General features: G+C 55.2%; 1 protein-coding gene across 2 annotated transcripts in view; it reads right to left on the reverse strand.

The window, feature by feature from the left end:
• Positions 1–26,278, reverse strand: part of Tp73 (tumor protein p73) — a 35,269-nt gene extending 8,991 nt beyond the window's left edge. For both annotated transcript variants that reach the window (XM_051173941.1, XM_051173942.1), the window contains exons 1-2: positions 26,136–26,278; positions 11,127–11,369 (exon numbers count right to left, since the gene is read on the reverse strand). In XM_051173941.1, the coding sequence (XP_051029898.1) occupies positions 11,127–11,369; positions 26,136–26,174 (282 nt within the window). In that variant the 5' untranslated portion in view covers positions 26,175–26,278. The remainder of the gene's footprint in view (positions 1–11,126; positions 11,370–26,135) is intronic.
• Between the last annotated feature and the right edge of the window lie 1,191 nt (positions 26,279–27,469).

Consider the following 27,469-nt stretch of genomic DNA (forward strand, 5'->3'; position numbering starts at 1 on the left):
TGTCCCAACGAAAGCCACCAAGTACAGACAGCCAAGCATTTCCCCATCCTAGAACCTGACTGGACCTGAGGCCGTGCCAGAGTCTGCACCGGGGACAACGGAACGCTCCCATCCATGTCCTGTGTCCCAGGTCACCCATCTGAGGACTGAACTGGCCCTGCTGAGGCCACTCTGGTTATGTCTATTTATTTGCATGCTAGCCAACCCTCTGCTCGCTCTCACTCTGGGAATCCCCGGAGGCTCACGCCTTCCTCCCCAAGTGCAGGGAGGTCCCTGGCCCTGGGTTTAGAGGCTTTTTGTTTGTTTGTTTGTTTGTTTTAAATGGTGCTCCACTCCCTCTTAAAGTCCACTGACTCAGGATCATGAGTTACAGCAGCAGCAGCAACCTGGAAAATGTTCACCATGCTCCATTGTGACAGTTGGGGAAACCGAGGCCAGAGATGGCGAGCTGTTAACAAGAGTGGAAAGAGCAGGTGATGCTCACACACCAAGAGTCTCTCCTTTGCAAGGGACGGTGGAGGATCCTGACCACCCCAATCCCTTAAGGAACTTATTGGAATCTCATATACCATGGGCAAATGCAAGGAAGGAAAGGCAGGGAGAGGCACATGACGTAGGTTTGCACAGCTGACGGGACCCTGGGGTCTCCTACAGTGGCCTTTCCAGAAACGACTACCCAGAGGTTCCTTCCTCTCCCATGCTCTGGCTCATGACCTGAGAAGGGGTCATAGACCCACAGGGCCTGAGCCATAATGGGCTGGGAGCAGGCCAGGTGTAATGGTGCCCTGAGGCCACATTCCTGGGAAGCCCAAACATGCCTGGAGGGAGGGAAGGTGCATTCGGTTCACCTCTGTGTTCCTGTCAGGGTGGAACAAGGCTCTGGGCACAGCCCTGCCACAGAGCTTCCCTCACTCACCCACTCCTGAGCAGTGTGAGGTTTCCAACCTTGCCTTATCAGTGCCCATCCCTGGAGCCCTGACCCTGCCCTGCAGGACACTGCCTCCCCACCCCCATCACTGCTCTCTGAGGATCTAAGATACTCAGCTACACCCCCAAGCCATGCACTGCCACTGACCAGCTGTGACCACATGTAGCTAAGGCCTGACCCTCTTCCTCAGAGGCCGGCAGCGGCTTTTGTGCCTACGGACATCCCAGGGTGAGCGTGAAGTGTTGCTGCCCTCCACGGCTTACAGTGGGGCCCTGGGGTCTGGAGAAAGCCATAAGTTTCAGCACAGCAGGGCTGGTAAGGGACGAGCCATGGATGCCCCACCCTGGGGAGGAGCCGGGAGCTGTCCCTGGTACCAGAGCGGCTGCGGCCGGCGTGGTAATCTCTCGGAGAAAGAATGAGAGCTGGGATGTGAAGTCGTTTGGTGGGGCAAGTCTCACACAGAGTCCATGTGGAGGGGAGCCCAAGTCCGAGGATAAAGCTACAGGAGGCCCCTCCCCTCATTTCTGCAGCCTCAGGTGTCATCCCTACTCCAATGGCTTTGGAGGCATCGGGGCACCCACTCCTACCTGCCAGCCCAACACTGTCCACAGGTTAAATCTGTGGGAGTCTATTTTAGCCAGGGGTGGGGAATTTCAGGAAGGGATACCAAGGTCTTCCGACACCTCAACAGGTCAGGCAGTAAAACCAGCAGCCACAGGGCAAAGACTCCAGGATACTCAAGTCCCGAGACCAAGAAGTCGCCAGCACTCCCCTTCCTGAACAGAGCTTTTGGGGGTCGGCCCTCAGGGTCAGACTCTGAAGAAGGGGCGGGAGGCTATCTCTTTTCCAGAGTGTCACGTGACGATGCTTCCTCCCTGCTGCCCTCCTCCTGCCTCTCCTTCCCTAGAACCGCTAGATGGATGTGTTTCAACAGATGCAGAGCTGATAAAATCTTATTTATCTTCGGCTGTTGACACAGAACCGTCCAGACTTGCCTTCGCGGATGCGTGTGTTCCGCGGGGCTTGCAGGAAATGCTTTGCCCAACATCGAAGCAGAGCAGACGTCCCTCCTGCCGAGGCTCCTCTCCCGACCCCTCCTCCTTCCCTCCCTCCCTGCCCCCACCTCAGTCCAAAATGGTCGCGGCCTGGCTGGAAGCCCCTAGCCTGGCAGGGCTGGTGCAGGGTGGTAGGTGGGAGGGCGTTGGGGGCGGGCGCGGCACAGGGCTGTTAATTTCCTCGCACCCGCTCCCGGCAGCTGGGTGCCCGGCACAGGCAGGTTTAGGCAGGAGGACAGTGGGGGAGGTGATAATAACTTGTCTGTCATTTTCTCAGGACATGTAGCATCTTGCAAACCGCAAATACCGTTAACCAGCTTGGGTGAATCTGTCAGGACAGATTCTGAACGAAAGGCTGTGGTGGGGGCTTTATTTTTTTTTTTATTTTTTTTTATAGCCCACTTTTACATAGTGTGTGTGTGTACACGCACGTTTCTGGTCTCTGAACCCCTTTAAGAATCAGCCCCACAGTCACAGGTTTTTACTCTTGCTAGGACAGAATCTGGTAAGCTCAGACTGGTCTTTTAAGTCTGGGGAACCCAGGGCCACAGTCCTGAAGTTCTATCTCCCCTCTGTCTGTTTGTTTGTTTTGTTTTGTTGTTGTTTTTTTTCTCCTAAAGAAAGGCCTCAGCAAGAGATGCAAACCTGTGGATCCCGTCAGCCAAGAGCAGGTTCTGGGCAGCCACTCTGTGGGCACATCTCGGCCTTGGCTGGCACAATTCACCATCATGATCACTCATTTCCATGCTCAGTCAGGACATCTGAGAGCAGGGGTGTGTTCTTACACAGGCTAGGGAGCTCTGATAAAACAGAGGTCTAAACCTAAGCCCTAGGGAGGGGAACGATGCTCAGGTTGGTCACCCAGCCACTGCCAGAAGACCTCCATGCCAGGATATTGGTTGAGGCAGGGAAAGTTATGGTCTCTGAACCCATCTTTGGAGGCCCCAGGCTCCAGTGCCTGGCCCTACCAAGAGTGCAATAAAGATGCAGAAGTTGTCCCTAAAGAGCAGCAGTCTGAAGGAAGAGCAGAGGATACCCAGGAGGTAGACGTGAAGCCGGACCACTGTCCCGTGAGTGGAGTGCCGTAGTCTGTGCACAAAGACCCATTCCCCCGGGGACAGGCAGGCCAGGACCTAGCTGGGACACCCCTCAGGAGGTAGGCAGCCTATTCCAGCAAGTGGGCAAGCAGAAGCCATACAGGCACCTTGGTAGCCTGGGAGCCAGTGTCCTCTTTTATACCAAGACTGCAGAGTCACAGAGCCCCAGGTCACGGTGTTTGGGCCTGCTTATCCTCTGCAAGAGCAGAGAACCTTCCAGCAGTTTCTGCCCTAGGTCAGGGAGCTGGGAACCAGATCCATAGCTATGTGTGGGGGCCCAATAGAGTTGTCTCAGAGGAGAAGGGAGGACGATGGTTGGGAATCTGGCAGGGATGCAGGACTGAGGGGTCTGTCCATGCTGCTTTCTCCGAAAGATTCCTGGGTCCACTCTGACTTCTTGGGAATTAGAGCTTGGCTTACAAAAGCTGCCGGCTGAGCTGGGGTAGATCAGTAACCAGACCTTGTAATGTTACATTTGCTGTACATCTCTGGTTCCTGGTAAACAGCTCTTAGGATCCAGGGTCTCTTCAAAGCAACAGGGCCTTTTTTTTCTGCTAATGACTGGCTGAGGGCTGCAGGCTGCTTCTCTGAGTGGCTCCTGGAAAGACCCAGTCCCAGCCTTTGGGGAAGACTGGAGAGGATGAAGGCCGGTTCAGTCCCCAGTGTCAGGTGATTAATCAAGGCTACACAATGAAGCCTCTTCACAAACCCCAAAAGACAGGGCTTGGTCAGCTTCCGAACAAATGGACGTGCCTGGAGATAGTGCCCAGAGAGGGCAGAGCCAGAGAGGACCAGGAAGCTATACCCTTCCTCCACCTTGTCACACACATTCCTTCCCCAACCCCCACCTCACCCCATGTGTCTCTTTGTCTGTCTTGGTAATTAGGCAAGGGGTTTGTAGAGTCCTATGAGCTGCTAGGACAGACAATAGCCCCAGATGGTAGCAGCCAGAAACGGAAAGTAAGGTAGTGTGGTACTACAGGGGGCCCACTGCCTTGGGTTTAGAACCCATCCATCCCCTGGGGAAGGCATCAGACTGTCTAGAGTTGGATGGTGCTGCCTGGTTATCTGTTGCTGTGGTGCTGTGGGCTTGCTGTAGGGTGGGGTCACCGCCTTTTGGGTTACGGGGAGGTCATAGAAGTCTTAGAAGTGAGTGTGAATTGGCTCTGTCCTCTCAAGATCTGACACCTCAACCTTTGGCCCTTTGTTTCAACCAGACTTGGCCAGAGATCAGAGTCTTATACTAACAGACTGGGTTAGTTAAGAGGACAGTCAGGTGGCCTAGCACAACACCACAGCCAGGAAAGACAGGTGGTTCTGGGCTGGGGTTATGTTTCTGGGGAAGGGGAAGCTGCCAGATGGGGGTGTCTCCCCTGACATCAAGTCATCAGGGTGAGTGGAGGCTCCAGGGAGCTGACCGTTGCACAAGTGCCATATGATGGCCTGGCTCCAGAGGGCCACTGGCAGGGTTTTCTGAGATTTCCCTAGGAGGGACTGTCACGTACCCTCGCTTGGACATCTGATCTTATTCCAGGACCCAGAGTCATCTGGGGACCTCAGGAACCGCGCAGCAGGGAAGTGTTAGGAATACATAGGATGGGGTCCTAAGCACCCTAATCTCCCCATGTCAGTCACCCTTCTTCCCAATCCAGGCAGCAGGGGACCCGTGTCTTGTGTCTTGGCCATCAGTGGGGTAGCCATTGATAAGGGACTCACAGCACAGGGTCCCACGGGGAGGCTGGCAGCCCGCCTGCTCTGTGCACAGTGTGGAGCCCCCGCAGGCTGGCTGGCTGTCAGTGGTGAAGTCCCTACCCATCCATCCTCAAACTGCAGCTTCCACAGGCAGATCAACCTTGTCCCCATGAGGTTTGCAGGGCATCACAGGACAGTCTGACACACCCCATCTCCACTCCAGCTGTGACCCTCCCTTCTAAACACCCACCTTGGCCAGGTCCTTCTCTCAGGACCATGGCTTCCCACACAGTCTCGGGGGTCAGTGACGCCCAGTGCCAGCCCAGTGCCAGGGGGGCAGGTTGGGGATGTATGTATGGGTGTGCATGTGTGCATATGGGTGAGTGTGTGTGTATGTGTGCTTGTGTATGGGTGTGCGTGTGTGCGTGCATGTGGGTGTGTTCATGTGTGTATATGTGCGTGCATGTGTGTGGGTATGCGTGTGTGCATGTGTGCATGCGTATGGGTGTGCGTGTGTATGTGTACATGTGTGTATGCATGTGTGCGTATGGGTAAGCGTGTGTGTGCATGCATGTGTGCGTATGGGTGAGCGTGTGTATGTGAATGTGTGCGTGCATATGGGTGTGAGTGTGTGTGTGTATGTGTGTATGTGTGCATGCATGCATGTGTGCGTGCATGCATGTGTGTGTGTGTGTGTGTGTTTGTGTTGGGGGAGTGCTATAGACAATATAGCTGGTTAGAGGATCAGTTTCCATTGAACTTTGGGCACCTTATTGTAGTTTTGGAAGAGGAACATTCAGGCATCTAAATCTTCAATCCAGCATTAAGCATGGCACAGCAGACTGGGAGCTTCTGTGGAACCAGGACCGGGTGCAGAGTGCAGCCCCGTCTCACCCTCCCATGGCTCAGCGGGACCCCTAGGCTGTCCAGCACACGAGGACACCGTGTGAACAGATACAGTGCACACTGCTGGTGGAAAGGCAGGTACACAGGCCAGGCACTGAGCGGTAAGCCCGGGCTTCACGTCACTGAATGGTTTTTGCCTTATTTCCACCCCAGAAACTTTTTGAAAGAGCTTCTCTGACCTCAAATGTACTGTACAGTCCGGCTTCACAACCCGCTACCTGGTCTCGGAATACCAGGCTTGGCCTACCAAGTCTTCTTGTCCTGATCAGTGGTGGTGGCGGAAGGCCCCCTCCTCCCTGCTCTCAAAGCCTAGAATATTCCAACTCACGTAAAAGCAACGGAGTTCCTGGATGGGCCATTGGCTTTTCCCAGGAAGAAGTGACAGGGTCTGGGCCTACAGGGCACAGACAACTATTCTGGAGTGACCCCATATGCGCCCTAAGATTAGCTTAGCTTAGTTTCCAAAGTGGAAGTCTGATAAATTTCAAGTGTTTCTCCTATAACATACCACCAGCCTGGAGGGGCAGGTATGCAAAATACAACTCACTTCTCAGCCCTGGAGCTCACCTTGCTCTGTTCTCCAAACCCTGTCCAGCTTTAGCCTATGATGGACGTCCCTTCCCCCTGCCCCCCCCCACCTCCCACCCAGCTGTAAAGTGTGTTGGCAGACCTGAGGTATGATGGGCAAGGCTAGGTCCAGCAGGGCAAGTGTACCATAGATCAACAATGGGGAAAGGAGAGACAGGTGGTCCACAGACCTGGCTGGCTTGTTCACCTTGGAGATCCATCAGCCCTAGAATGTTCTGACTGGAAAGCATTGAAAAATCTACTCAGGGTGGATGGTGGGCAGATAATGTGTCTCTCTGCTGCCATGAGTGGTAACAGAAGCCCTCCAGGTGCTGAGGAACAAGCCACGCTCCCTTCTTTGAAATAAGCAGGAGAGCCCTTGAGTGTCAAAGCTTTCTTACTATTGTCCACAGAGCTCCTGAGGTCTCAGAACCATCCCTCGGAGCAGTGGGCAGGCATTGAGTCCCACTGGGTTACCATCCATCTCTGCCCTGTGTTGATGTGAGACCTGCCCTGGACCCACCTCCTGAGTTTCTCATCTATAAAGTGGGAAAGGCAGTACATGCATCTACTGCAGGCTGAGAGATGGGACCAGGGCTCCTGAGATGCGTGCCTGTATCAGCCACACAGAGCACCAGAAACAGGGAGTCGTCCCTAACCCCAGTCTAGCCACTCTTCCACAAAGTTCTCCTCAGTGCGGCATAAACTGGTATGAGAGAGTCTATGGAAGTGTCAGCTCTGGGCCTTCCAGGGTCACACCAGCTTGCCCGAGCGGGGAAAACAGGAGTGAACCAGGAACCACACTCCCAGTCCACACAGCCGAGTCTCCGAAAAATGGATGGTTCTATGCAATGTGTGAATCAGAACTCAGTTCCTCCATAGCCCCATGGAACAGAGTCCTGTCTCACAAGGTGCCCTGTCTCCTGTCTCCTATTAGAACAGGTGTGGGGAGCGTCCTTAGACATAGGGACCAGATGGCCAGTGTCTAGCCACAGTTGGATCCAAGGGTCCAGAGTCTCCAGGCTAGATTCTGTGCTCATTGGGAACCAAAGGTTCCCATCAGTGGAGGAGAGAACAAGGGTTCAGCTCTGCTGCAGGATACCCAGCACAGACCCAGGGCCAGCCTACCGGGAGCCCGTCTTCTCCTGCAAAGCTACACACAATATGAGCAATTGCTGTAATTCCTCTCTAAGTGCTCTTGTTTCCCCTAATAATTCACGTTTCATCTCCACAATAAACATTGTTAGAACTCTTCTCTAGGCTTTAAATATACATAATTGCTCCCAGTGCCAGTAAAAGGTATTAATTCCATTTATGCATTCCATAAACTTTTAGGATAACGCAATTGATACCACAATCATGTTGGGACACCTCCTCTATTCTTCTGCATGCAAACCTCCGAGGGGCTGGAAAGTTTGTTCCAAATCCATCAGTGTTGACTCAGCCCCGTCCTCCCCAGGAATCCCTCACAGAGGCTTTGTGCTTCCCGCCAGGGGCTGGTGGGTGGGTGGGTAGTCACTCTCTCTCAAGAGAGAGAGAGACAGACAGACACAGACACACACAGAGAGACACAGACAGACAGACAGACACACACACACACACACACACACACACACACACACGGAGGCTGAGGGTAGCTGAGGGTTATTTGGGGCCATGCCCAAGCCATCTGTTCATCCACAAGGCTCCCAGGCCAGTCAAGCCATCCATGAACACGCCCTCACTATTGGCCTCCTCTCTAGCTGCCTCTGTAGCAAGCTGGCCACGTCACAGCCTTCCGCTGTGGTTCTACCAGGCCAGGCTTACCATCCACGGGGGCTCTTTTGCCTAACCACAGAACTCTGCCTCTAAATGCCCCCAATATTGAAGACAGCCACCTCTCTCAGCAAGACAAACCCATGTGAAGGGGCTGCCCTGGGGCTGGACGGCAGCCGGACACCCATCTCTCTCATCATGCTGTCCGGATGTGTACAGGAAGTGTACAGGACGTGTACAGGAAGTGCCCGGATGTGTACAGGAAGTTGTCCTACTTCCTTTTCTCTGCTGAGGGACTCCCTAGACCAGCTGTCCACCCGACACCCAATGTAAACCCCTCTTCTGGCCAATCCCCTGCTGCTTAGCCTTTGCCGAGGAAAGGGACTGTCAGAACTCAGGGCAGCACCCAGAGAGTCTAGCGTGTGTCCTCACACGCTCATCCACACTTGTTGACATGTCTGTGTGTTTACTGGCATATGTGTGCTTCTGTGTATCCACATATATAGGTCCCAGTGCACATGTATGTTTACATCCTTGTGTGCTCATAGATACACGTGTATGCACTACACACATCTGTGTACCTGTGTGCATAAGGTGTCCACGCCTATGGGACCCTGAGCACATGTATACATGTGTGTATATGTTCATGCAGGGCCATGAACTGAGGGCGCAGATGCTTCGTTGCACAAGCAGATCTTCAGGCTGTGGGAAGCTGATTGGGGCAAGCAGATCCTCTGGGGCTAGAAAGGCCAAAGTGGCTTCAACAACGCCAAAGCCAAAGGCCCCATTAACAGCTGTGGTCACTTGGAGGCCAGTGAGGGTGTTTTTGCCAATCCGAGAGGAATGAAGGCAGCAGTCAATATGGGATTGTACTTGAGAAAGATATGAATTATCTATCAGTTACCAGCCAGTGGTGTGGCGGGGGCCTGTGTGCAGAAACCTAGGTGGCAAGTCTGGGCAGCGCCCACACAGTTGGACCCCCAGGACCGAGAGCAGCCCCTGCCAGCCCCTTCCTTAGGCACTGAGAAAAACCCTTGGGTGTCTGCTCCCAGATCGCCGAGGTGCCAAAAATCTCATTATCGATGTGGGTCCCACCTCCACCCCCTGTGGCAGGGCTGAGAGGGGGCAGGAAATAGCATCCTCTTGCCTGACAGCTCAGCTCTGCTGCCCTGGCATTGGGTGAAGGTTGGGTTGAAAGGTCAAGCCTTCAGTACTCCCTGGCTTATGTCTGGCCAGCCAGGACGGTCTCCAGTCTGAGCAGACTACTCCATGAGAGCAGTTAGAGCAGGGCCGCAGGAAACAAACCATTGTGGGAGACTCAATACCAAAGGTGGAAGGAGGAAGCCAGAGGCCATGGCAGTGCCTGTCTCTCTGGCCATCTGGGGCACCCTGGACCCTCAACATGGCAGAGACTAACCACGTTATCAACATCCTCAGGCAATGAGATGAAGGGAGGCAGTCCCACAAGCTGCATCATTCCCAGGACTTGGGGGACTTCCTGCAGACACCAATAGACCTTGTTGACAGACTGGGACCCTGCCTCACCCTAAGAATGGGAGACTTGGGGAATGCATTTGAAAGGCGACGAGCGGTGTAGAGGGCCTCTTGCACCTGGAGTGCCTGGAGGTCACTCAGCCAGGGCGAAGGAAGAGTCTGGGGGGCACACCCCCCAACTACGCCCCAGCTACAGACACAGAAGAAGAGACCTTCAGCAAGAAAGCCCAACTTCGGGAGACCATGTTGGATGGTTCCCTCATCTCTACTGCTCATCGTGTAGGAGTAGGAGCTGTGTGCCACCTCATTCAGACCCTCATCGCCACCACCCAGTCAGCAATAACTTGTGGTTGGGGAGAAGGGAACACACGGGTCTAGATTAGCTGGGGATGAGGCGCTGTCTGTAGCCACCCAGACCCTCTTGGCCCCTGGGAGCCTATCAGAGCTCTAGCAGCTGGGTTCAGCCATCACTTAACCATGGGCCAGAAGCTGGGGAGCCCACTCGAACAGCAGCCAAAAGAAACCACAGGAGGTCAAGGCCTGAGACCAGACCTGAGCCAACTAGACTGATCATCTTCTAGCACATGGGGCCTGGCTCTGTCCAGCTCTTCAGTCTCCCGAGAATGGGAAAGATGTTGGCAACAGCGGAGCTTAGGCTTTGGGAATGAGCCCCAGGAGGGGCTTGCTCCCATCTAGCAGAGGATGTGAGACGAGCTTGCACTGCAGAGACTGTCAGGGCCCCAGCTCTGGCTCTTCCCTAGAGGTGGATGGATGATGAAGATGCTGCTCAGTGGATGACCCAGTACCCCTCAGTGCACCTCCTACCACCCCAGCTGGTGCAGGGTTAGGCTCTGGGACTGTCCTTCCTGCCCAGTGCCCTGCACATCTAGACAGCATCCCCGAGGTCTCTGCTCCTCCCGCAGCCCTTACTCCTGGAGACAGCCTGGATGCTCGGAGGTTAAGAAGGATGGAGGCAGTGATCACTGTGTCCCAAACCCAGCTTCTGCTACCTAGTTGCATAACCCTGAGGAGGCTGCTTTGCCTTCTCACTCCTCAGCTTCCCTGGCTGTGCAATGGGGACAAGAACAGACTTGGGCACTTAGCTGGATACCCAACTCCCGACAAGTGTGCAGGGGGTGTTTCATCAACGTCAGCTAATTCCCAGCCACAAGCCAGAGCACCAGAGAGGCACTGCGGGCACTGCGCTTACACCCCTGGAGATCCGGTCCCAAGCCAATGCAATGCAATGAGAGCAAAGCCCCGAATCCACAACCAGCAAGTGGCCACATCACCTGGAGGAGGCAGCCCCCAAGACTCAGCGGAGTTGCGGGACTCCGCTCAGAATAGATTTCTAGGCACTGAGCATAAAAGAGCCGGCCATTCTTCCTGCCCCGACCTTCCCAGACCCACGGGAGGCTGGCTGACTCTGGCCACACGTCTCGTCCGAGGGATGGGCACACCCACACTGCCCAGCCCCAGGGCCCGCCTCCTGCCTGACGCTCCTCCTGGCTCTGGCCAGGTGGGAATCCCATGTGGACAGCATGTGTGCTCAGACAGACCTCAGTGCCAGGACCGTGGCATTCTGCCCCGTCGCCCACCCTCCAGATGCCCACTGACAACACAGCTACTCACCGTCCAGGTGGCTGACTTGGCTGTGCTCGACTGCTGGAAGGTGACCTCGAAGTGGTGGGGGCCAGGGTAGTCAGTGTTGGAAGGGATGACAGGCGCTGGAGACATGGTGTCAAAAGTGGAGCTGGGCTGAGCGTAGGGCGAGTGGGTGGGTGCGCTGGCAGTGTGCTCTGGGGTGTAGGGGCTGGCCGGGGCCGCGCGGCTGCCCATCTGGTCCATGGCGCTGCTGAGCAAATTGAACTGGGCCTGGTAAGGAAGGGGGAGGAGGGAGGGGAGAAACAAGGGCTAAGGTGGAAGCCCCAGCTCCAGCTCTTGTCCCGTTGGGGAGGTGTCTTGTTACAGGAGCCTTAAAGGGCCAGCCGGCTCCAAGTCATCCCAAATATTTCCTGGGGCCCCCACCCCACCCCAACAGGTCACTACTTGTGTTGGGATAAACGCATATTCACCTCTCCCGCCTGCCCCTCTCCGTCTGCCTCCCGGGTGCCAGGGCTTCTGGGGATCCACCCAGCTGCCAGCAAGGTGGATTGGGGCTTTGCACTCCTACCTGGAGGGGAGCTCATTGGTTGGGAAGGTTCCCAGCCCAAGACCCCTGTGGGCTCCGCTGTGTTCCGAGGGCAGCAGAGGAGCTGCGGTGCCACTTAGATCAAAAAGAGCCTGTAGCCTGTTTGTAAGGCTGGGTTGGATACACTGGGTTCTGAACATGGGTACCCTGGAAGACTGTGACTCCTAGGCTCAGCCTTCTGAGTGATAGCCAAGGCAGAGGTGAGCTGCCGTCAGTCCCAGAGGTCCCAATGGCCACTTTTAAAGGAATTTCTTTAAGCTGTTGGCTTTATCTCCATTACAATGACTTCCCCACTCCTCCTGGGTTGGCAACTCCTCTGAGCATCCCTGCTGGTTCTCTAAGACAGCCCAGGCAGCCCAGCCCTCCCCCCCCCAATCAACTCAGTGAGACCCTCCTTCACCATCCTTGGGGCCCTACTGTCCCAGGAACTTTAGGGAAGCCCCACCTCCCTGCCCTGGGTGTCTGAACAGATACCAACTGGAAGACTCTCAGTCCACATCCAAAGGCGTCAGGCAGGAAGGATTTGGGAGGACAGTACCAGTGGCTGGTGCTGGCCAGAGTGGGTCCCTAAAAGAGTTGCTTAATTGATCCTCTCCAAGCTGGTGAACTTTTCTGTAGACCTGGACTTCCGTGGGTTTGGGAGGGGGGGAGGGGCACTGCCCACTTCATGAATGAGAACCTCTAGTCTCCGAGGGGGAAATGACTTGCCCCAGCAACACAGCAGGGACTGGATAGATGGTGGAGATCGCATCGCGGAGCGAAGTGTCCCTTTCAGACCTCTTCAGAGAGGCCTGTGAACCTGGAGTCTTGTTGTATACATCCCCTCCCACTAGCCTGCCTCCTCTAAGTTCCAGGGCTCTGCAGGGTGCTCCAGATCACGGTGCTCCCTCCTCATGGGGGCCTGTGCTCAGCCCCTCCTGCACCTCAGTCCTCGGATGGAGGACAGCTGCACAAAGTGGCTGGTGACGCCAAGGCCCCAGTGGTACACCCTGAGTCCTTGATGGCAGTGACGTGACAAGTGTCCTTGAGTACAGGATGCAAAGCAATACAGGGGAAGGGTCCTACAAAGGCTGCCCCCCAGCAGGAGGAAGGGAACTGAGCAGCCAAGGGGCAAGTGACAGGTTCTACTTTGGTTGTTTTTTTTTTTTTTTTTTTTAAGATTTATTTACTTGCTGATTGATTGGTTGTTTGGCTTTTCAAGAGAGGGTTTCTCTGTGTATCCCAGGTTGTCTCAGAACTCGCTCTGAAGACCAGGTTAGACTTGAACTCACAGAGATCCTCCTGCCTCTGCTTCCTGAGTGCTGGGATTAAAGTCGTGCGACACCACCACCTGGCTCAATATTTATTTTTATTTTATGTGTGTGAGTGTGTTTGCTTGCGTGTGTGTATGCACACACATCCGGGCCCCATGTGGAAGCAGACCAGAAAGATGTAACTGTAGCTATGAATGATACTGCCATGAAGATATTCTAAAGAGAAACCTGTGCCTCTCGGTCTGACTATGACAGTATTAAAACAGTGACCCCCAAAGAAATGGGGTTTCCCCCTCCCACAAGAATCTCATGCTGGGAGAAGGAAAAGGCCCCCAGATGGAAGTTTGTCCCTAGGAAAGAGATTTTACACAGTTCTAACTCGCCCCCAACTGAGACTGGAGCTTGGGAATGGGTCATCCGGTAGGCTGGACCACACCTTGACCTAAGGATGCTTAGATATGCAAATTTCTTGGCCCTCTATTTAAATTTTACTTTCACTTTGTCCTGCTCCCCAGTGTGGCCGCAGTGAATACAAGTTTTTCTGCTTTCCATTATTCATTTGACTTTTTCAGTTGGATTACTGAGTATTGAGTATGGGTGGCCAAACCCGGCTCAGGATGCAGGGTGCAACCCCAGATTCAATAACAAAGAGAGCATCAAATCCCCTGGGGCAGGAGTTAACAGGTGGTTGTGAGTTGCCTTGTGGGTGCTGGGAACCAACCAGTGTCCTCTGCAAAGGCATTAAGAGCTCTTAACCACTGAGCCCCAAGTCTCTTCAGTCCCAAGTTCTGGCTCTTGCCATCAGTGCAGTCTCTGCACTCCAAGCCTCCGAGGACCAGGAAGAGATTTCCTTGGAGGCTACAGCTCTGGGACACTGGGGCAGCTAGCTGCCACCGTGCAGAGCAGATCTCAGCAAAAGCTGAGCTGAGCCAATGTCTAAGACCCAGCTTCTTCCAAGTATGCGAGGTCCTGCTGGACTTGGATGAATAGACCTTGGCAGGGGGGCCCATTTCCATGGTAAAACAGATGGCTGGGTCCAGATGCTGACCCCTGAGTCCTCTCCTTAGCCCTGGACTGACCCCCACACTTCCCCAACTCTCTGTGTCTCAGGACCCTGGTGCCTCCTACCCCAGGCGAGTAGACAGATGAGTTAGAAGACCATTGCCAACTAGGGCTGTGAAGACACAGCAGCTCTGTGGATGGAACTCAGGGCCTTGCTCTGAGCAGACACTTGGTGTAGGTAAGCCCACCCAGAACAGGCAAAAGAAGCCAGAGCAGGAGATGGCAGAAAGGCTACACAGAAGGAGCTCAGTCAGGCATTATTCCTCCCTAGCGAGGTGGGAACGATTCAGAAGCGACGGACGGTTGCATACATCTCTCCATACTAAAACACTTCTGGGTGCTACAAGCAGCCCTCCTGTAAGCCACAGCCCTACCCGTGGAACCCTGTCCCTTGGTCTTGTCACAGACTCTGCTGAGCTCAGAGGGGCTAGCTTTGTTTGGCTCCGGTCTCTGTCCTGCCCTAGTGCCCCTCCACTGGCCCCCACTGGGAGGTGTCACTCCTATGCCCCCTACCCAACATCGAGCCTGGGAGGACCCACACAGTCCTGTGAATTGGACCAATGTCTACAAAGGGTTGGAACATCTGAAGAAAAGTATCCCAACTGCAAGGACTCTATGCCATAGAAAGCAGGCCTGACACCTCAGTCCTGGTGCCCTGTCCCACACTGAGAGGACCCCAGGTTGGCAGGAGTAATTATTGATTATATTCACCAACTCCTTCCATCTGTTCTATGGTGCAGTACTGGGGACTGAACCCAGGCTTCACACGTGGCAGGCAAGCACTCCACTACAGAGCCACAGAGCTGGCTCTCTTTTTACCATGTGAATGGAGCTATTGAAATTCAGAATTCCATACATGGTTCACATTCTACACTGTCTCTCATTTCCTGTGAGCCATCAGGCCCAGGAACCCCGTGGACATCCTCCTTTACAGACAATGGTATAGTAAGGAAGGAGCCTACACACACACATCCCCTAGCTGCTCCCAACACCGAACACGCTGTATCTGCTGTGCAGCCATTAGACTGCACTGCTAAGGGATGAAGAGAACCATGTCTTTACATGTTCAGTACAAATGCAATTTTTCCAAATATTTGTGGGTCCCTAGTCGTTAGAGTTTGAGGATGCAGAACTTACAGACACAGAGTTCCCACAGACAGATCCTGAGGACACAAAGGATTTAATAGATCCAGACAACCCCATGGACACAGAAGAACACACAGACAGATGACTCGGTAGACACATGGCCCCACAGACAATCGCAAACCCTGAGAGCCACAGAGACGAAGAGGACACCATGGACACAAGGAGCCCACAGACACAGGCTCCCACCTACTGTATTCCCCGAGCGTCCCGCATTTCAGAATGGCTGCTTAAGGCATTTTCCGTCCAAACAAAGGAGCGGGGGAATGAATGAATGAGTGAGTGAATGAATGTGACGGCAAGATTGTAAGTCTGGTGGTGGCTTCACACATCTAGGTAATGGTCAGGAAGACAGCTCTCTCTGGTGTGGTTGTCTAGGAACGAGAGCAGATGAACCATGGTCTACCTCACGTTTCCTGTCTTCCAGGAGGATCTCTGGACCTCAGGGAAAGGATTTCCCTGGTAATGTTTCAGATCCAGGATGGGGCGTCAGGACCACCTCATGTCTTCCCAGTGAAGGGCTTCGGGGAGGGAGGTCATGACAGTGGCAGTAGGCAGTGGGTAGTAGCAGCCTTTCCATGCCCACTCTCTGCCCTATCCCTGATGGGCAGGGAGCCCTGTCTCTCTGCTCAGAAGCAGGGTACAAGCCCATGGCAGTGAGGTTCATATTTTAACTTGTCTGCATTCTTCAATGATTGGAGGTGGGTGCCAAGGACTTAGTCATTGAACCAAAAGGAACAGTGATAGCATCTGTGAGGAGCGTTCTACAGTAGGGACCCGGCGCTTCCAGAAGGCAGGCCCTCAGAGCTGGCGGGCAGAACCTGGCCGGCACGGTGAACCTGAGGCTGTCTCACAGAAGCAGACCTCTGATGACCTGCTTGGGGGCACCGGGCTGGCAGCAGACCAACCTGTCCCCTCGTGTAGTGAATGCTGGCCCTGTCCTGCCTGTTCTTTTCTTACATTCCTAGGGACACCTCCCACTTGCTCACAGTCTGGTCTTGGCGTCTATCATGCCTCCAGAAGATGGCAAAGACCCCAGTGGTTGCAAGGTGTAGGAGACCTTCTACACAACGCTGCCTCCTCCCCTGAGGCTGGGGGGGGGGGCGGGGAGTAACCACTCCTGTGTCCCCATTGCCAGACTGTGGGGCTCAGTCTGGTTCCCTATCTCTGCCGGCAGTCAGGCTTCTGAAAGCAGAGCCTTGTCAGGGAAGCCTAAGCAGGTCCACACAGAAGCACAGGGGTCCCCCAGGCCCAGAGCCCCCCTTCCCCCGGAAGCCCAGACAAGGCCCACTGGCCTCAGGGAAGAACCTAGGCAAAACCCGAACCTTTTCGGTTTGTTTTGCTTTCAATGAGAACTCGGAGATAGTGGGCTAATTAGGACCTGCCCGGCCCGCGGCGGCCCACATGTGCCTACATGTGCATGTGGGGTGCCTGGGCGTGACCTGAGGAGGCCCTGAGGAATGAGGGAGCCATGGAGCCAGCGGGTGGCCTTTCCTCCAGTGTCTAGGCCACTAGTGGACCAGCCTCTATGGGGAACCCCAAAATCAGGGTGGAGGACAATCATTCTAATGGGGTTGGGGGTTTGAGGAGAACACATCCCCACCCCCAGATCTCTGTCACATGCTAGACTTCATCTGGAGGGGCTGGGGTCATCTTGCCAACCCCAGGGCACCTGAGGGTAAGATTCGGCCTGAGCTCAGGCAGACGGGGTCCCTGTGAGCCACACCCTCTACAGAGAAGGCCAGGCTTTCTCCAAAGAGTCTCCCATCCCCTTAGTCTCCGGGGTCTCTTTCTTGGTTCCTGCATATAGATCTGCTGCGAGCAAGACTATCAGTACTCTGCCCTCTTCCCCTGGGCTCAGACTTCAGTTCTAACACCTTGTCTTCCCTAGTCTCTTCATGCCTGGGGTGACAGCAGCCTGGTGACTTCGCCCTATAGCAGAGGGTCATGGAGAACAGGACACCCACAACTGGACCTCCAGCTCCCCAAGCTGGATAACACTAATCCAATGCCCCAGCATTCTCTCCCGGCTAAGCTAGGTTACAGGATGAGTCCAGGGTGAGTACTGTGTTCCAGGGGGTGGGGGGCGGCAGGAAGAGGAGAGGGCTAGGATATGGCTCCACATCCCTGGTCCTCCATTTTTCTCTTCTGCACAGTGGGAATGAAATCCATACATGACTTGTAGCATGGTTATGGGGGGTCTGGAAGCAAGAGGCCCTATGGCTATTCATCAAGAGGAATAACCCTGGTTCAACCATCAGGACACCGCAATCCAGGAGCTCCACAGCCTTGCACTGGTACATCACCACCAACCCACTGGTGCAAGGCCCAGTGAGGAAGGGGCGGAGGCTGCTGCCCACAAGAAGCCAGGCCAGCACCAAAGGCTCAGCAAGGCCACGGAGCTCCATTCAGGATAGACTTCATTGTCCCTAGATAGCATCTGGGGTCTCATTCTTGGATGTGCGCCACGGGTACTAACACCTGGCGTGAAAAAGGGTGCTCAGAACCTCTGGCTGGGTGTAACAGACCCCGCTGACAACTGTCCCTCTGGACCACAGTGCCCAGGGGGACAGGCTCTTCCTGCTCAGTGCTGGATCGAGGGCAGGGCCTCCACCATCCATCCCATTTTCTTTTCACCAATCACCTGTCCTGACCAGACAAGGAAACGCTCACTCCCTGCTCTCAGGCTTCTGCCCTCACATGTAAAAGTGGATGCTGTGATTTTACTTACGTTAACGATCCCCATCTCGCATCTTAACTGTTTCAACCCCATACGCAATCCCAGCTGATCTGAAAATGGACGTCTTTTTAAAGGTTGGGAGCAGGCACCTGCCTTACTACTTCCTTCTGATGTCACCAGCCGTGACAGCCTTTGTCACAGCCCACAACACCAAGATGGACCACAGAGGTGGACTGGCTACACCCAGCTCTTAGCAACCAAGGGCACGTACTTCCTTCCACATTACATGCAACATTCTCCAGAAAGGTGATATTTTTCTCTCTCTCTAATGAAAATGGCAACGGAAAAACCTGCTTGTCACGTGTACTGGATGTCAAAATTAAATGCAGAGGCCTAGGGTGCAGACTGGGTTCACTGTCCATCCCTCATCACAAGATCAGCCTGCCAAGGTGCCCTACCTCCCGGAAGCCCTGGTGTGCTCTCCAGCTGTCCCAGGGTTCTGGGCTTCCCTTCCTGCTTTCTGTGTAACACACCTAAGGTGGTGCTATTCCGTTCCCCCACCTGCTTCACACAGAACTCAAGATCTTCATGTGATCACTCTGCCTCAGTTTACATTGAGGTGATACGGGGTGATGATACCGAGGGACCCAGAAATCAATACATATGGATAAACGGGAACAGATCATGATCATGATGGCACATGGCACCACAAGAGAGTTGGACACTGGCTGCCTCCATACTCTACCATCTCGGACGGGTACAGGCTCCAGGCTCTGCTGCTGCTTCTGAAGAGCCCACACTGAAGCCTCCAGATCTCCACAGACAAAAAGAACCACTCACTAAAGTGACAATCAGTTCCTGATCCACAGTCACCAGCCAAGGGCTTGTCTGCCTGCCAGGGGCACCCAAGCATCGCCACGGACTGGATACAGCGTGCCTTGCAACCAAGCATCTTTATACCCTGGATGTAGCATGCCTTGCACCCAAGCTTCTCAACCCTGGATGCAGCATGCCTTGCACCCAAGCTTCTCGACCCTGGATGCAGCATGTCTTTTTGGGAAGGCATCATGCTTCCTTCCAGCTTCATGTGGAGCCCACAGCTGCTCTGACAGCCCACCTGGTCTGGCCAATTCCTCTCCTCAATCAGGCTCACAGAGATGATGCTGGGGACCCAAATCCAGGAGGCTGCAGCAGCGGCCTTGAGGTCAGAGTTCCCACCCTGCTCCCTGAGGTTCTTATGTGCACGGAGGGGGACATGGTTTCATAACCACGCAGGACAACTGGAGAGTCTGGAGCACCCACCCACCCATGTCCACTGTGCCCCAGCAGGAGGGACCTTGTCTAGGTTCTTCCTCCTTCCCTTCTCCCCTTCATGCTTCCTCCCCTCTTCCCACCACTTCCTCCTTCCTTCCTCCCCTCTTCCCACCACTTCCGTCTTCCTTCCTCCCCTCTTCCCACCACTTCCTTCCTCCTTCCCTTCCCCCTCCATCACTTCCTTCCTTTTTCCCTTCCCTCTCTATCACTTCCTTCCTTCCCTTCACCCTCCATCACTTCCTTCCTCCTTCATTTTCCCCCCTCCATCACTTCCTTCCTCCTCCTTCCATCACTTCCTTCCTTCCCTTCCCTTCCCCCCTCCATCACTTCCTTCCTTCTTCCCTCCCCCTCCATCACTTCCTTCCCTCCTCCCTCCATCACTTCCTTCCTTCTTCCCTCCCCTCCATCACTTCCTTCCCTCCTTCCCTCCCCCTCCATCACTTCCTTCCTTCCCCCTCCATCACTTCCTTCCTCCTTTCTTTTCCCCCTCCTTCCTTTCTTCCCTCTTCTCTCCCTTCCTCCCTTTTTGGTCTGTCCCTTTTCCCTTTCCTCCATCCTTTACTTCCTCCTCCCTCCTGAAAACCACCCTGGCCTCTGTGTGTCCCCTCCTGTGGATGACAGGACAATTGTGGTGCACCCTGGCTTTCTCACAGAAGTAGCTGGGACAGGAACTGGAGAAAGGAGTTAGATGCCAGAGACCACATGCTGTGGTCCCTCAGGCTCCCCTGAGCTGCCTCTGTTAGTTCATGTTCCAACGCCACTTCCTCAACGTAAGACCCAGCCCCTGGGCACTGGCTCTGCACAGCCATGGCCTTTTCTGCTCCCTTACTCTGGGTAGGAGCCAAGTAGCGATCACCCATTTGGAACAGGTATGGGTGCTGTGGCCCTGTGACCACAGCTGCTTCATGGGGTCTCAGTATTCTGCAGGAACCTGCTCCCCCCTGAGCCTCTCTCCTTCACCTTGGGGCAAGTATCACACTCATTCCGCTCTGGGCCCAGCACTGAGGGATGGGGAGACAGGGTTCTCCTGTCTCTAGGACACAGCTGAAGCTGTGTGGATTCTTCTAAGGGCGAGGAAGCTTCTGGAACCCCAGTGTTCTCCCGTAGGCATGTCTGAGCCTGGGTTCAGCTTGCCCAGGGTTAGTGACTGACAGAAGCCTGGCCCTGTGGAGACAGCCATCCTGGTGCTTGCTGGAGACCTCCATCCCGATGGTGTTTCCCACAGTCTATCTGAGCCTATGATTAAACGGATGGAAATGTCAACAAGACACGACTTGCACATGGGGGGAACGGCTGCCTCCCTGGAGGTATGCACATAGCACCCTCCTTTTGCCCGCTGAGGCAGAGCCCGGTCCCATGCCAGGGCCATGTGGAACTTTCCACACCTCACACCCGGGAAACGTGCCCCCAGAAGCTCCACTCAGCTGCCAGGCATGTGTCTGCAAGACCCACTGTGAAGCCCAGGCCACCCCTCCACCCAGCACAGCCTGAACCCTGGGTACCGAAGGGCAGAACATTCTTAGGGGTCTCTAGCCAGCCCCCTCATCTCTTGGGCACGATACAGGCAGCAGCGATTTCACAGAAATGTTTAGATCGCCTGAGTGTACCCCAATATTATAGGGGAGGTGGCTCTCTGAGAAAGATGCAGGAGGGGGCATGCCTCTGCCAGCTCCTCTCCCTGGGTGCATTGCGCTCTGGAACTCAGCATCCATGTTCCTGCATCCCCCTTACTGCCCTTCTGTCCATCTGTCCTGCCCATGGAGCCAGCTGAGGACAGCCTGGGGCCAGTCAGTGAGGATCCCCCGATCTCTTCCTAGATCTTAGGGTGGCATGGAACACGGGATGAGAAGCTGCTCTGAGAAATTAGATGATGACAACGGTGATGTACAGAGGGTGACGTGGGCCCAAGTATGTCACCTGCAGCGCCCAGAGTGAGACTGTGACACTGCCTTGGGACCCAGAGAGGGAGAAGGCTGCCCAGTGTAAGCTGGGGGTGGGCCATGAGAGCCGAGGACAGAAGCTGCCCATGCACTCAGGACATCCTCTGGCCCTGCTTTGCTTACGCCACATCTTGCCAGAGGGTCCTCGGCTCTCGCCGAGTACAGCGATGAGTGAGCCATCCAGCCAATCAGCAAATGAGCCCAGGGACTCCAGGAAAGATGGGAGAACACTGTCCAGGTAGGGTGGGATTCTGGGAAAGGCAAGGGCTGCTATGGTTTCTAGTCTGTGGGAAGCTGCCCCCTGGCCCCCAAAGGTCTTGTGGGATGTGGTGTGGTTCTAAACCCCGGCCAGAGCAAGGGCCAAGAGCAAGTGCTTGGGTGATGGATGCATCAGGAAGGGTTGGGGCTCATAACTCAGGGTTCAGCAAAAAGGGTTATGCACAAGGTCTCCATGGACCCCTGCTTGGTAGTGGAGGACACGTAACAGCAGGAAGGACAGCGGTTGTGTGCATGTCTAAGGGCGAGGAAGCTTCTGGAACCCCAGTGTTCTCCCGTAGGCATGTCTGAGCCTGGGTTCAGCTTGCCCAGGGTTAGCGACTGACAGAAGCCCTTGTGGCCCTTGGACACATGGTTGCCGCATAGATAAGGGGGTCAGGGATCGTGCTAAGGTTTGGGTCTGGGCAAAGAGAACAGAAGACCTCTCATCTCATGGCTGAGATAATGTTGCCCAGGTGGACACGGAGCTCAGTTTGGCTTCGTGAGCCAATACCCCATCAGCTGGGAGGGAGGAAGAAAGCGGGTATATCCCCGGACAACAAGGCCAGCAAGGGGACTGAGAGATGACCTGGCCCAGAGTGACCTACCTGGATCAGGCTCCAGCGGGCATGCCTCCTCTCCCTCCTATCTACTTGCGTTCTACCCTCTCTGGGGTTGGCTCTGGTCCCTTTCATAACCTCGTAGTGGAGCCCCTTGGCCCAGGTCACCCTCCCAACACACGGCTCCCCCATCCCTGACTTAAATGACACTCACGTCCGTCTCCACACCATCCCACCCACCTGACTCCCACATATGGGTGCCCACATGGCCACCCCCATTCCTGCGCTCAGGCTCTTTGCTCGCCGCCCACACAGAACCCTGCAGCCTTTCTGGCCACTGATACAGAGGTTCCTAAGGCAACCGTGGCCTTGTCCTCCAGTCCCGTCCTGGTCCTCTGCAGGTCTCACGCCTGACCATCTCCACAGATGCCCTGTCCCAGCCACCAGACCCCTCTTCCTCCTCCCTTTCATTGCTTCAGGAACTCCACACTCTGTGTCCAGCTCCTACCTGACAGCCACTCTCTATGTCTCAACTATTCGACCGCCATGCACCCCAAACACTGCAGAGCCACAGGGCTCACTCCCGAGGCCCCTTCAGCAATTCCCCATCGCAGTCGAACGCCCCCAAGGCCACTGTCACACTTTCCTGACATCCAGCCACTCAGCGAGTCCCCCGCCTGCCTCACATCTGGACCACATCTGGACCACATGTCTCTCCCAGTCTCAGTTCTGCCCTCCTGCGGTCAGGGCCCAGCACTGCACCCTGCCTTTCTAGAACCTAAGCCAGCTCCAGCCCTCTGCTCTACAACCTTTTCCCGTTGCATTAGCTACCTTTTCCCACTTGGGGCCATTCCTTGGGCTCCTCTGGTTCAGAAGCTTCCTGCAGGAGCACAGGGAAGCCTGCTCCAGGCACACGGTGGACCCCAGACCGGGGCCCCACACATGTGCTTCCTGGGACCTCACACAAGAGTACACAGCATCCACACACCACTGTTTGATGACGTGTGCTGTGCTAGGAGACGGAACGGCCAGGCTCACCAGTCGTGCAACCATGACGCTGGGTCTATCTGCAGAGGCAGCTGAGCCCACGCCACACAGCAGACACAGAAAAACCAGGGCATACACACTTGCCTGTATCCTGGGGAGACTGAAACATTCTCTCTCCCTCCCTCCCTTCCCCCACCTTCTCTGTCTGTCTCGGTCTCTCTCTGTCCCTCCATCTTTGTGTGTTCTCCCTCCTCTCTCTCTCTCCTCTGTCTCTGTCTCTCTCTGTATGTGTGTGTGTAGTCGCGCGCGCGCGCGGCACACACACACACACACACACACACACACACACACACACAGAAGAACTGGAAATTGAGTTGAGGAAGAAGCTAAGAGTTTGGGGTGTCCGGGGATACTGCTGGCTACAACATGTTCCTGTTCATCTCATCCCATCTAGCAGGTCCAGCTCCAGTGGCCCTCAACTCTTTTCTATGCTGTAGACCGGCTCCTGCTCTACACTATAGATAGGCTCCCTGCTCTATGCTGTAGGCAGGCTCCCTGCTTGCAGGAGGACCAAGCCCACCCCACATGTCATTCAGGGCTGAACTCAAGCTGTGGGCATCACCCTTGCAGAGGGAGGCGGAGGAGAAGCAGAGTTGGGGCATAGGCAGCTGTAGGAGGAAGAGCTCATGCCCAGTTCTTGCAGTCATGTAAAGGGCTGGCACAGCCACAGCCAGGCGAGTTCTCTGGGACCTCACAGCTCATCTCTGCGGCCTGAGCAGGCATCAGAGTTAGTACCACCCTGCTTTCAGAGAAGGAAACCGTGCTTCAACACGTGACCTCACTCCCCCAAAAGGCATAGCTGGTGGGCACCAGAGGTAAAGTCTGAATCCACGTACTGGACTTTAAATCAAGATGGGGTACACTTATCGGAAAATCCACCCAGGGATCAGACCTTGAAAATAAGTCATTTCTCCAAAGACAGGGATTGCCTGTGGGCTCCCAAGTGGCTGCCACAATCAGGCAGGGACAACAAAGGCGGATGGGTGTAAAAGATGTACCAGCGAATCTGTGGTTCATACTGACTCTAACGTATCCTGAGCCGAAGGCTGGTCTCTCCCACGTGGTCCTCTCACTCACCGGGACAAGGTCACGAAGAAATAAGGAAACTGAGTCACCCACTCAGTTAGGATGATGGCTCAGCCCAGCTCCCAGAGGGAGAAGTTTGGAGCCCAGGAAACCCTGGGCTGCACCGCTGTGTTGGGACGAATGCATAGGGGCACATGGTGGCCATGGTGACGCAACGAATAAAAGAGAAAACCACCACGTCCTTACTCTAAAAAGAAAGGCCACGGGGTTGGAGAGCTGGCTCACTCAGCAATGTGTGTGCCACAAAAGAATGAGGACTTGAGTTCATCCCCAGCAGCCATGTAAAGGGCCAGGCATGTTGGCGTGTGCTCGTAAGTCTAGTGCCAGGAAGCAGAGATAAACCGACAGACAGACAGACAGTCTACTCTGCTCAGCATGCCCCAGGTACAAGTGAAAGACAGCCTCAAAGTACAAGGAGGACAGCTCCTAGTGAGTGATGCCCAGATTCACCGCTCGCCTACACTTACACCCACAACACACACACACACACACACACACACACACACACACACGTGCACAGGCACACACATGCGCGCGCCACCGCCACCACAACATAACACACAGAGAGAAAAATAGCATAACATGGTAGCCATTGCTGGCTCTGGGACCCAGGACAGTGGCAGCAGGGTGGGAGTCACTGGCTATTTTGGACGCAGGTCTCTGTGTGGCCCTGACAGTGGATCTCTGTCTCCTATTTGCCTCAGGAAGGGCATCCATGAAGAACCATGATTCAACCTGCGTTCTCATGGCTGGTCCTGTTCCGTTTGAGGTCCTTCTGCTCTCTGTCTTCCAGATTAGCCACCGAGGAGTTCCTTAATTCTACACATGGCAGCCAGATGCCTCAGAGGTCAGTAAACTATACAGCCCAAAGCTGGGTATGAGAATTGAAGGCTGCCCCCCCAGGGAGCCCAGGCTGATAGTCACAGTGACAGTGGCGGACAGATGAATTAAAGAGTATGTAGGTGAGGACCGACAGGGGAAGGAAGGGGACCCTCTCCTTGGATTTGGGGGAAAGGGCAGAATTGCGGTCCCAATACATGTTCATGCATCGACACATATGCACACACGTGTGTGCATATGTGTGAGTGTGCATGCATGCATGTGTGCACGCGTGCATGTGCGTGTGTGCTCTGTTCACACTGCTAGGAGCTGCAGCTCTGTAAAGATCTCTGGTCTTTCACAAAGGCATCTGCTGCGCTGTACTCGTGTGGCTCCTATCCTGGGCACACCTGAACTCCGCCAGCCTCCCACAGTTCTTTACCCAATGCAGGGTCCCTACACAGTGTATGTGCCAATGGCCCTTACTCTTCCTGATCCCCTAAAGGAGGAATAGCTCTATGTGGGGCAGCTGCACCAAGGCCTCCATCTGCTCAATTAGCAGCCTGGTGTCTGCTTGACCCCAGGGACCTGGCAAGTCTGGAAATGAGCCCAAGTCCCTTGGGCTCAGGCCAGGCACAGGCTGTGGCCCCTTCTGCCTTCTGCCCTTCTGCCAGGCTAACTGTACCTGAATGAGAGAAGTGATCGGCAACCTTGGGTCCAGCCCATCACACCCACGTTGGGAAGAACCCATGGCTACGAGAAATGCCCCATCTGTGCTGTCAAGTGAACAAATTCCCGAGAGGATGCTCTCGGCAGGGCGGGGCAGCTTCACACCAAAGCCCAAAGCAAAGATGACCTCTTTGCACACAATCCTTGGCAGCTGGGTAGGAAGGACAGGATAGCTCAGGGACCCTGAGCATGGCCAGAGCGTCCAGCCTTAAAAGCGATCTCAGGATTACCCAGCTCACAGGGTAGGGGCAGTAGCTCACCCACCCCGATTAGATACCAGCCGAGCCTCTCATCCAGCTTCCCACTCGCTGCTCAGCCAGAAGCTTCTGGTCCTCAAGAGCTACACCAGGATGAACAGAACCAGGGCCGTCCACCCTCCAGCCCAGGATCCGCCTCCAGCCTTCCCGATGCCTCTGGTCACCCCAACTGGTAGCAGGCACCTGACCAGGGAGGCAGGTGAGCCTGTCTCTCTGAGCCCCGACCATGGCAGATCCTGCCAAGACCCTGAGATGCATGGCACCTGGCCTCTAAGCAGACCCTCTACCAGGCGCAGCACACCTACCGTGGCAAGGTGTCTCATGGGGTCACCGACGTAAAGCATGGTAGGCTCGTGGGGGTCTGCACACGCTGAGGAGCTGGTGTGCCGCGGGACGAGGCATGGGTCTGGGTGGCTGGGTGGGGTAGGGGCGGATCGGTGGCTTCTGGGTGGGGTGGACTGGGGGGGGGTGAGGCTCTGTGGCTAGGAAGGCAGGAGCCTAGGATGCTCAGCAGTGTGTGGGCTGAGGCTTGGTATTCTCACCCTGCCTATCTCCCTTATTTCTGTCAACTGGCTGCATCCAACAACAAACCTGGGTCCGCCCCTTTATTCCTCATGACTATTCATCAACACAGGGCAGGCCTCAGCTTGCCCGGAGATGTGTTGGACCACACCAAGAAGGCTGCACAGGGGGAGCGGGTGGGGATGCGGGGTCAGGGGCTGGCTCGGAGGAGATCCTTCGCTTCCACCATGCTCCTTCTGAGCTGCCACCCAGGGAAGGCTCTGGGGACTGTGGCTGTCAGCTATTATAAGCAGCCGCTGGTCTACAGCATGAGCAGTCAGCCCTGGCCTTGGAGACCTTGAAAGCCAGGGCTTGGCCACCCTCAAGGAAGAGATGGTGCTGCCAGGCCTGTGGACCCAGGTGACAGACCTGCCTCCTCCCGGGGAACTATGGACCCGTAGGGACCACCCCAGAGTCTGAATAGAGGAAAGACACACCAGCACCCTTGTACCAAGACACCTGTGGACAGCCAGGCGCAGAGTCAAGTGGTCAAAGGCCCAAACTGACAGGCTCTAGCTAAGCCCAGGAAGCAGGGGCATGGCCACCCCAGCAAAGAGAATTCCCCGGGGGACACCTTCAGCCTGCATCTCGGCCACCACAGACCTCATACAATCAGGGGCTCTACACCAGCATATGCCCAGTGGGGACCGTATGGTGGTTGCCACAGCTCTTTGGTTTGGGGGCATCTGAGCTTCAGGTCGGTTACAGCCACGAAGTCACCTTTGGCAGAGCTACCCGAACCCTTCTCGCCCACAACAGATGTGTGTCCTGTGAAAGTGGACATTGGCATTGAATTTCCAGGCCCCCTAAAACACAGCGGCTTGAGCCCCACAGATGCAGAGATGGCTTGAAGATGAGTCTTTCTAGCCCTTTCTTACCAAATTACAAACTACCTTCTGTCTCTTCGGAGAGCTGGGAGTAACTGGGTTTGGGCAGAGGCCGGGGGCTGTAGCCATAGCTCCTATTCAGAGTGCTGGGGTCCACAGAAGCTGCAGGGAGACACTCTGCTTCAACCTGAGCCCTACACTGGCCCGAGAGCCACAGCTCTACCTGGCTCGTGGTTGGGGCCACAGGCTGC

Source organism: Phodopus roborovskii, unplaced genomic scaffold (assembly GCF_943737965.1).
Source record: "Phodopus roborovskii unplaced genomic scaffold, PHOROB, whole genome shotgun sequence".
NCBI classification, from domain to species: domain Eukaryota; kingdom Metazoa; phylum Chordata; class Mammalia; order Rodentia; family Cricetidae; genus Phodopus; species Phodopus roborovskii.